Source organism: Oncorhynchus masou, chromosome 10 (assembly GCF_036934945.1).
Source record: "Oncorhynchus masou masou isolate Uvic2021 chromosome 10, UVic_Omas_1.1, whole genome shotgun sequence".
In the NCBI taxonomy this organism is placed as follows: domain Eukaryota; kingdom Metazoa; phylum Chordata; class Actinopteri; order Salmoniformes; family Salmonidae; genus Oncorhynchus; species Oncorhynchus masou.
In genome coordinates this window covers 24,473,686-24,485,079 of record NC_088221.1, presented here as the reverse complement: position 1 = coordinate 24,485,079, position 11,394 = coordinate 24,473,686, and the positions used below count along the sequence as shown (strand labels likewise).

Below are 11,394 nucleotides of genomic sequence, written 5' to 3'. Positions count from 1 at the left end.
ACATCAATAGCAGTCAATATTAATCGTCACCTTAATTCAGTCTCATCTGAAAGCTGTAAATTCTTGGTTATCTTCACGAACCCTGGCTAACAAGTTGAATCAGCAATACAAAATTGGGTTTAATTATTTATTTACTAAATACCTAACTAATCACACAGAATTACACATACACATAATTAAATCATAACTTGATAACAAATTATGTCATAAAGGAAAACGTCCCTAGCGGGCGGAACAGATATGACAGCTTGTTACACAAAAGAAAAGGGGCTGGGTTTGAGTGAAAGAGCGGGAAGACTGAGGAACAAAGGGTGAAGCTTTGCTATCGTAAATACAGTATCTTATGCATTCTAAATTACCGCCCATTTGGAAAAGGAAAATGCAATAAATATTTACTCTGAGCTGCGCTTCAGTAGGTTGGTGGTAGATGGAAGGCCGTGTTGCCAACCCGAGTCCTTTGTTCTTTGAAGAAAGTTTCTGGTGGTCAATTGGATACGTTGTAGTAATGTCGTTGTGTGATAGACGGAATACTCTTTCTGTTCCTTCCTAACCCTCGTTTGCAGCTGCTGTTGCTAACTCAACGGCTAGGAGGTATCACTTCTGTAGTCAATAAGAGTTCAAAGTTCATACCATTCGCAACCAAAATTCACGCTGATGTTGGCTTCGTTCTGTAGTTATTAACTGAACCATTCTGACATCGGAACGCCATCCTCACATCCTCGGAACAGCAGGTTATATTGTCGTCAAGGCTTTATATAGGAAGGGAGAGGAGGGCGTGTTTGAAGAGTTTTATAGCCCATGTCCCTTCACAGGGGCGGGCCACTGATTGAGCAGAGCCCTAACCTTATGAAAACCCAAATCTCACATTTTAGAAGCTAAAATCACATTTCATCCCATCACAAATAATTTCATATTCAAACATTTAAATTGAACAACAATTCCATGTGAATCCGTTAACACTGATGTGTAGACATTCCACTGTAGAGTTTATGTCATCTTATTATTGATGAGAATGTCTCAGATGACAACCGAACTGACATCATATTCATTAAGTACCACCACATATGTTCAATTGGTCGGATTACCAGAATATAGTTCATTTCCCCCCACCTACTGATGTTCCCAGAATCTCTATGTTAACCAAGGGGTTTGCAAATGTAACATCAGTAGGGTAGAGAGAGAGGAAAAAGGGGGAAGAGGTATTTATGACTGTCATAAACCTACCCCCAGGCCAACGTCATGACATACCATACAGCAGGTAAACGCATGTATTTCCCGTGTCTGTGCCTCAAAACCAAATGTCTACCGGGTCCACCACTCCACCCTGGACTTGAACAGCCTTTACGACCAGGTCCACCTATACAAGGCAGCAGTGCCCAACTTCGCGCTGACCCTAAAGAACATCGCCTTCAACCGCAGCCCCAACACCTCACACAGGAGCAACAGATCAACAGACACCACACTCAGACCAGCGAGACACTCTCACAGACCAGCGGGACCCCCCCCCCCCAAATCAACCATGCCCACACCCCATTTAGGCCCCCTCAGATCAGACCTACTCCCCTCCTGCCCACCCCATGCTCCCCAATCACGCAAAGAGGACCTCAACATGAAAGTCACACATACACCCAGGCTGTGAGCAGGCACATAGGCCCAGCCCCCACTCTTACACTAGCCCAAGCCAATGGCATGTACCAGATGCTCAGCAGGCTCTGCTCACACTTACTGGTCTGAGGCCAAACCACATGACTTGCAACATTGGACACTTTATGGAACACAAAGCCTTCCCTATCTCATCCTGGAATATCCAATGCCTGACGTCATCTGCCTTTGGCTTAAAGAGCAGGAACCTGGACTTACACTAGAAATACAGACATTGTCATCCTACAAGAAACATGGTATTGAGGAGATGTACCCACCGGTTTCCCTCTAGGTTACAGAGAGCTGGTAGTCCCATCCACCAAACTACCAGGTCTGAAACAGGGAAGGGACTCAGGGGGTATGCTAATTTTAAAGAAGACAGCTTCTCCATCCTGGAGAGGGAAATAAATTATTTCCAGGCCCAAGGACATGTACTAGTCTGTGGCGACCTAAATGCCAGAACTGGACAAGAACCTGACACCCTCAGCACACAGGGGGACAAACACCTACCTGGAGGTGACAGCATTCCCTCCCCCATATGCCCCCCTAGGCACAACTACGACAACATAACCAACAAAAACTCCTGCAGCTCTTTTGCATGCTGGGTATGTACAGTTGAAGTCAGAAGTTTACATGCACCTCAGCCAAATACATTTAAACTAGGTTTTTCACAATTCCTGACATTTAATCCTAGTAACAATTCCCTGTCATAGGTCAGTTAGGATCACCACTTAATTTTAAAAACATGAAATGTCAGAATAATAGTAAGGAGAGTGGCCTCCCGGGTGGTGCAGTGGTCTAAGGCACTGCATCGCAGTGCCACCAGAGACTCTGGGTTCGAGCCCAGGCTCTGTCGTAGCCGGCTGCAAACGGGAGGTCCATGTTGCGATGCACATTTGGCCTAGCGTAGTTAGGGACAGTTTGGCTGATAGGGATATCCTTGTCTCATCGCGCACTTGTGGCTGGCTGGGCACATTGCCTGCTGACAATGGTCGCCAGATGCATGGTGTTTCTGACACATTGGTGCAGCTGGCTTCCGGGTTGGATGCACGCTGTGTTAAGAAGCAGTGCAGCTTGGTTAGGTTGTGTTTTGGAGGACGCATGTCTCTCCCGAGCCCGTACGGGCGTTGAAGCGATGAGACAAGACAGTAACTACTAACAATTGAATACTATGAAATTGGGGGTGCAAAAAGTTTTAAAGAGAATGATTAATTTCCACTTTTATTTCTTTGATCACATTGCTAGTGGGTCAGAAGTTTACAAACACTCAATTAGTATTTGGTAGCATTGCCTTTAAATTGTTTAACTTGGTTCAAACATTTCGGGTAGCCTTCCACTAGCTTCCCACAATAAGTTGGGTGAATTTTGGCCCATTCATCCTGACAGAGCTGGTGTAACTGAGTCAGGTTTGTAGGCCTCCTTGCTCACACACGCTTTTTCAGTAAGCCCACAAATTTTCTATAGGATTGAGGGCTTTGTGATGGTGACTCCAATACCTTGCCTTTGTTGTCCTTCAGACATTTTGCCACAACTTTGGAAGTATGCTTGGGGTCATTGTCCATTTGGAAGACCCATTTGCCACCAAGCTTTCAGTTCCTGACTGATGTCTTGAGATGTTGCTTCAGTATATCCACATATTTTCCCATCCTCATGATTTCATCTATTTTGTGAAGTGCACCAGTCCCTCCTGCGGCAAAGCACCCCCACAACATGATGCTGCCACCTCCGTGCTTCACGGTGTTCTTCGACTTGCAAGCCTCCCCCTTTTTTCCTCTTAACATAACGATGCTGGTAATTATGGCCAAACAGTTCTATTTTTGTTTCATCAGACCAGAGGACATTTCTCCAAAAAGTATGATCTTTGTCCCCATGTGCAGTTGCAAACCGTAGTCTGGCTTTTTTTATGATGGGTTTGGAGCAGTGGCTTCTTCCTTGCTGAGCAGCCTTTCAGGTTATGTCGATATAGGACTCATTTTACTGTGGATATAGATACTTTTGTATCTGTTTCCTCCAGCATCTTCACAGGGTCCTTTGCTGTTGTTCTGGGGTTGATTTGCACTTTTTGCACCAAAGTACGTTCATCTCTAAGAGACAGAATGACAGAATCTCCTTCCTGAGCGGTATGACGGCTACGTGGTCCCATGGTGTTTATACTTGTATACTATTGTTTGTACAGATGAACGTGGTACCCTCAGGCATTTGGAAATTGCTCCCAAGGATGAACCAGACTTGTGGAGGTCTACAATTTCTTTTCTGAAGTCTTGGCTGATTTCTTTAGATTTTCCCATGATGTCAAGCAAAGAGGCACTGAGTTTGAAGGTCGGCCTTGAAATGCAGCCACAGGTACACCTCCAATTGACTCAAATTATGTAAATTAGCCTATCAGAAGCTTCTAAAGCCATGACATAATTTTCTGGAATTTTCCAAGCTGTTTAAAGGCACAGTCAACTTAGTGTATGTAAACCTCTGACCCACTGGAATTGTGATACAGTGAATTATAAGTGAAATAATCTGACTTTAAACAATTGTTGGAAAAATGACTTGTGTCATGCACAAAATAGATGTCCTAACCGACTTACCAAAACTATAGTTTGTTGACAAGAAATTTGTGGAATGGTTTAAAAACTAGTTTTAATAACTCCAACCTAAGTGTATGTTAAATTTCCGACTTCAACTGTACATAGTCAATGATAGGCTTCGAGGGGACTCCTACGGTAGGTACACCTATAGCTCATCTCTTGGAAGTAGTACTGTAGACTACTTTTTCACTAACCTCAAGCCAGAGTCTCTCAGAGCATTCACAGTCAGCCCACTGACATCCCTATCAGATCACAGCAAAATCACAGTCTACTTGAACAGAGCAATATTCAATCATGAGGCATCAAAGCCAAGGGAACTGAAAAATATTAAGAAATGCTATATATAGAAGGAAAGTAGTGTGGAAACCTACCAAAAAACAATTAAGCAAAAACATATACATGAGCAAATACAAATCTTAGAGTCAGCTATTAATGACTACCAGAACTCACCGGATTCTCCAAATACATTGAATGAACTACAGGACAAAATACAAACCCTCCAACCCAAAAAGGCCTGTGGTGTTAATGGCATCCTAAATGATAAAATATACAGACCAAGAATTCCATTTGGTTATACTTAAACTCTTTAACATCATCCTTAGCTCTGGCATCTTCCCCAATATTTGGAACCAAGGACTGATCCCCCCCCCAATCCACAAAAGTGGAGACAAATTCCCAATAACTACCGTGGGTATGCATCAACAGCAACCTTGGGAAAATCCTCTGCATTATCATTAACAGCAGACTCGTACATTTCATAATTGAAACAATGTACTGAGCAAATGTCAAAATGGCTTTTTACCAAATTACCATATGACAGACCAAGTATTCACCCTGCACACCCTAATTGACAAACAAACAAAACAAAACAAAGGCAATGTCTTCTCGTGATTTTTTGATTTCAAAATTTGGCATGAGGGTCTGCTATAATAATTGATGGAAAGTTGTGTTGGTGGAAAAACATACGACATTATAAAATCCATGTACACAAACAACAAGTGTGCGTTTAAATTTGGCAAAATACACACACATTTCTTTCCACAGGGCCGTGGGGTGAGACAGGGATACAGCTTAAGCCCCAACCTCTTCAACATATATATCAATGAATTGCCAAGGCCACTAGAACAGTCTGCAGCACCCGGCCTCACCCTACTAGAGTCTGAAGTCAAATGTCTACTATTTGCTGATGATCTGGTGCTTCTGTCCCCCAACCAAGGAGGTTCTACACCTAGATGCACCTAGATTTTCTGCACAGATTCTGTCAGACCTGGGCCCTGACAGTATATCTCAGTAAGACAAAAAATAATGGTGTTTCAAAAAAGGTCCAGATGCCAGGACCACAAATAACATTCAATCTAGACACCGTTGCCCAAGAGCAGAGTTTCCCAAACTATATCCTGGACTCGAGCCCTGGGCCCAGGGTGCACGTTTTGGGTTTGTACTACACAGGTGATTCAAGTAACCAGTTAATTATCAAGCTTAGATTTTTTTGAACAAGCTGTGTAGAACAAGGGCAAAAACAAAACATGCTCCCAGGGTGGGCCCCAGGACCGACTTTGGGAACCCTGTCCTAGAGCACACAAAAAACTATACATACCTCGGTCTAAACATCAGCGCCACAGGTAAATTCTACAAAGCTGTGAACGAGCTGAGAGACAAGGCAAGAAGGGCCTTCTATGCCATCAAAAGGACATGCCAATTAGGATCTGGCTAAAAATACTTGAATCAGTTATACAACCCATTGCCCTTTATGGTTGTGAGGTCTGGGGTCTGCTCACCAACCAAAAATTAACAAAATGGTCCAAACACCAAATTGAGACTCTGAATGCAGAATTCTGCAAAAATATCCTTTGTGTACAATGTAAAACACTAAATAATGCAGAGCAGAATTAGGCCAATACCTGCTAATTATCAATATCCAGAAAAGGGCCGTTAAATTCCACATCCACCTAAAAGGAAGCGATTCTGGGGGTCTGTTCACAAACACAAACAGACCCTACAGAGCCCCAGGACAGCAATACAATTAGACCCAACCAAATCATGAGATAACAAAAAGTTAATTACTTGACACATTGGAAATAACTAACAAAAAAACAGAGCAAACTAGAATGCTATTTGACCTTAAACAGAGAGTACACATTGGTAGGATACCTGACCACTGTTTCTGACCCAAAATTAAGGAAAGCTTTGACTATGTACAGACTCAGTGAGCATAGCCTTGCTATTGAGAAAGGCCGCCATAGGCAGACCTGGCTCTCAAGAGAAGACAGGCTATGTGCACTCTGCACACTGCTCTTTTAGAATTGGGTTCAATAGGAAAGAATGTTTGTTTTCCCCAACTTGTGGGCGTGGTCCATTGAATCCCTTCTTTTTATTTATTTATTTATTTTGAATTTTACCCCTTTTTCTCCCCAATTTCATGGTATCCAATTGTTTTTAGTGGCTACTATCTTGTCTCATCGCTACAACTCCCTTACAGGCTCGGGAGAGACGAAGGTTGAAAGTCATGCGTCCTCCGATACACAACCCAACCAAGCCGCACTGCTTCTTAACACAGCGCGCATCCAACCCAGAAGCCAGCTGCACCAATGTGTCGGAGGAAACACCGTGCAGCTGGCAACCTTGGTTAGCGCGCACTGCGCCCGGCCCGCCACAGGAGTCGCTGGTGCGTGATGAGACAAGGACATCCCTACCGGCCAAGCCCTCCATAACCCGGACGACGCTAGGCCAATTGTGTGTCGCCCCACAGACCTCCCGGTTACGATAGATCCTGGGCGCGAACCCAGAGTCTCTGATGTGCTGGTGGTTAACTATAGGTGTTAACTTGCCCTTAACCCTTAACCACTGCCCCACCCGGGAAGCCCGATTGAATCCCTTCTTACACAACTCGTAGTATGACCACAAACACTTCATTGAAGAATCTCTACTGTTCACCAATCACCGGCAAACATTTAATTGAAGAATCCCTACTGTTGACCAATCACGAACGAAGGGGAGTAGTCTTCAGAACAGACATAAAAAACCTTGCCGAAGACCAAAAAGGACAAAAACGTCACAAAATGTTGCCATAATATATGCACAGACTGTTACGAACTGTTTCAGATGACGCCTTTAAGAGGAGCAGAGGCAAAATTGAGAAGTATAATTATCGGAATGGAAGAAAGGGAGGTAGGGTGAGACCGAGAGAGATCGACTGACTAAGCAGGTTTTGTCATGTACTGTATGTTGACATTCCTTCCATTCTTGCTGAACAGTTCAGTGTTTAGAACACTGATTCAATCTGTATAGTTTCTCTCCAGACATTCCAGAACACTCTCTCTACACCCATTATCTCCTACCTGCATCTTTATGTGTGTGTGTGCGCATGTGCATTTGTGTAATTGTGAGTGTATGTGTGTGACACACGAGTGCAAACTCATATTTCTATTTCTACTTTTATCAGGCCCAATCATTACTGCTAAATGGTACTACCTGGAATGAATCATTGCTTGATGTGACTGCTTGGGCAGTACTGACAGATTGTTCTTCTTGATTGATTTCTTCTTCTAATTCATCTAAGAGTGAGGTGCAAAGTCCTCATACATATAGCTATTTCGAGGACTGCCATAGGCCAAATAAATCCATTTGGTGAGTGCTGTCCTACATCATGTAGATGGACCAGGCTGTAGTCACAATGATTCAGCACCCTGGTTGCAAGAGATAATCATTTTGTGGTGACTGAAAGCATGTTGTTTGCTATTTATGTCATGTGTTGATTGTGCTGGTGGTTAACTGTAAGTGTTAACTTGTGATTAGATTTCAGACTGGCTGGGCTGAATCATTTCCGCCCACTTGTTGTGGTGTTTTGCTTTACCATGTCAGTGAGTTCTCTCTATGTGGGGCAACCGGTCTCTGTTGATTTCCCCTGGTGATGGTCAACTATTGACCTTCAGGGGGGTGGGGGTAGTTTCAGCTGTTCTCGTCAGTCTTTCATGGTAAGGGCAATAGGGGTATTAGTTTGTCTCTAACTGTAATAATTACTGTCAAAGGCAAAGCAGCTGATAGATACTGTATATAAATGGGATGATAAAATTGTTCTGAATATAATATAATAGAATAACTTTATTTTTTCTAAGGCACTGCATCTCAGTAGGCTCATTGTAAATAAGAATTTGTTCTTAACCGACTTGCCTAGTTAAATAAAGGTTACATTTAAAATATAGTTCAGCCTAGTTTGGAAAAATCGCTGATCCAGGAGATGGATGAATGACTTTACTCTGACAACCTGTTAGTGTTGGCCTATGTCCTAACAATACAGACCTTGCGGACACGTCTCCAACAAGAAAAAGGTGGAATGTATATGGTTAATCCTCTGCTTTCCCCATTGGCAGGGATCCAGTGCTTCGCTTTCCTCCTTCATCCACCGATTGGTCAATAGAGAGCTAGTCCCGGCGCCGAGACAGACAGCCGAACATATGATTGGTTTCAATTGGAGGCACGATTGTGGGCTGATGGCTTTCTCATGAATATTCATAACCTGGCGTTCTGCTAGGTCAGACCTCGCCCTGAATGGTTTATCCCGTGAGGTTGCTGGGTTTGATGTAGCGTCAGTCATGTTTGCATTGGAATACATGAGAGCAAAATATAGGCATGAATGAAGTTTGAATTCAATTGCAATGTAAACTATAATTCGTTTTTAGTGTGCTTGGTGTGTGAATGTTTTGAGAAAGCTCACTTATAAACCATTGTGCTGTGTTTGAGTGGCTGATGCGCAACACAGGCAGACAATTGCGCGAACATAGAGCCTCCAATCATTTGGTTTGCGGAAGATGCATTCATTGCTTTCTTACTGGGCACTAGGCAAGGGCCGGGTAGTAGGCATAACGCTACTGGGAGGCCAATCCCCTTCATGCAAACTATGCCAACATGTTTTTTCTGTCTGTGCTCTAGCTCATTGGAGTCCGGTTACTGTAGAGGTAGAATAATCCTGACAAACAGGTTCTGGGCACGCCCTTGGACACGAATCCACCTGCTCTATAAAGATCCGACCGGGGACCAGTAAGCGTCAGAACAGAAACGAAAAGAAGAAGGAATAGGCAAAAGAAGAAACGAAAACAACTGCCAAACTCTCTTCATAGCTCTGTTTAATAATTTAATACAAAAGGACAAGCCGCTTTCCAAAACCGATTAGAAAGTAGAAGAAACTAACTATCCAGCTCTGGTTGACAGTTATACATTTAATTTATAAAATAAGTTCAAGAATCAACAACAGTCGCTAAGATGATGCAGATCTCAGAATCCCACCTGCAGAAGAACTCCCTGTTTAACTCCATGAACCGCTTCATCGGTGCCGTCAACAACATGGACCAGACGGTAATGGTGCCCAGCCTGCTGCGGGACGTCCCCCTTGAAGAGGAGAGGGAGATGGCCGCCATGAAAAGCTCGGGAAACAGCGACATCGAGGACGGGGACATGTACAGCTACTACCAGCTGCTCAAGTCTATCCGTTGCGACATCGAGTGGGGAGTGATGCGCGCCGAGGAAGCCAAGAAGCGAAAGGAGAGCCGGGCTTCCATCTCACGGATGGATTCAGCGGAGGAAGATTCTGAGGTGTCGTCCGAGGAAGACGAGGATAACCTGCAGAAGCAGTTCCAGTTCCACATGACGGGGCTCCACGGGGTGCTGTCCAAGCTGACGCAACAGGCCAACACCCTGACCAACCGCTACAAGCAGGAGATCGGCATTGGATGCTACTAAAATGCAGCGCAACGATGATCCCGGATGATCGATTCTCATTCCCTGGTGAACGATTATGTATTATTTAGCGGGAATGAGGTGAACTGAACTGAATAGTCTATAACTGATGAAATTCCTTTGAATGGATGGAGATAGAAAGAAAATAGAGAGACAGAAATAAACATTTCTGCTCTCTATATGTGGTATTATTTTACCTTTGTGGTATATTGTGTCGATCCATAGTAATGTTGTGGTTGACCTGTTATGTGGTATATCCGGGTTCCACAACACCTGTTTGCACTGATTTTTTACCACCATGTCTATGTTTTATGCACGGTGTTCAATGGCGCCCCATGCCTTCAGCTCAAGTGACACAGATAATACATGTGTATACATTTATTTAATATTGATGTATTTAACTTGTTACCTCGCACTGTATGTTTGAGAGCTGTATATTTCAAGGTTGAAAAAGTGCATGACCTCAGAGACATTTGGCAATATTTTTTAACTTCCCAGTAAGGGGAAATGCTCATAGGATTTAGCATGTCTAATATTGCCAGTGTGTCAAATAGTCTGTACAGGTCTTGTATATTTTTCCTTATTGTTATGTTTCTTTATTATGTGCTTAGCTAAATGGAGGAGGCTTGAGAGATTCTTGCCTATGATCCCATTGCTGCCCTATATGACCAATGAACTGAAATCAACCGATGGTTCTTCTGCATAGAGAATAATGAAGGATTCCAAGAGGTCATGTTAATATGTTGCTGTTGCCATGGTATTTATGGAGAGGTGAAACTCCATAAGCCATTGTTTTTGTATGTACTATATTATGTTTTTGTATTGAAGATTCTCTATTTGTACTGAGAATTAAACTTTTTTTATAAAGGAAATGAATTTGTTATGAAAGTTCTTTGCCTATAGCAACACTTCACCTAGAATGTTGTGGAACAGGATTAGAATTGCAACGGCTATCTTCCTCCAACTGACCCCAATACATTTCAACCCGTGTTTGACATTTCCCTAACATTTAATGTTCATCCAGGGATCACTCCATCTTATGTTCATATGTACATGTTTCTTTACAAACCCTATTCACCCTAAACAAATACTTAAAGGCATACAAAGACCGAGTGAACCTGTAACATCTATCCACTTGTCAAACATAATTCAACTTGAAGCACGCAGAAACTCATAGGTTACACTAAAGATACAAAACAAACATATTTTTGGTAACATGCATTAAAATTGTTCATATTGAAGTACAAGTCATCGAGTAAGAAGGAATCAGGAAAGTGTAAATCTGTTCTCAGCTACAGTAGCTGCATACGCTGCATCCATACAGCTCAGATTCTAGGAATTTGCAGGGCATTGAAATAGACCCCTCGATTCTGTATGCAAGATTAGGAAACATTCACTGACTATTATGACCATGCAAATACAGCTCCCAAGAGTACATTTT

At 43.0% G+C, this 11,394-nt stretch overlaps 1 protein-coding gene across 1 annotated transcript; it reads left to right on the top strand.

Moving 5' to 3' along the window:
- The first annotated feature begins 9,051 nt into the window (after positions 1–9,051).
- LOC135547401 (mid1-interacting protein 1-B-like) lies at positions 9,052–10,825 on the top strand. The gene has a single exon (XM_064976408.1). The coding sequence runs from the start codon at positions 9,480–9,482 to the stop codon at positions 9,954–9,956; it is 477 nt and encodes a 158-aa protein (XP_064832480.1). The 5' UTR covers positions 9,052–9,479; the 3' UTR covers positions 9,957–10,825.
- The last annotated feature ends 569 nt before the right edge of the window (positions 10,826–11,394 follow it).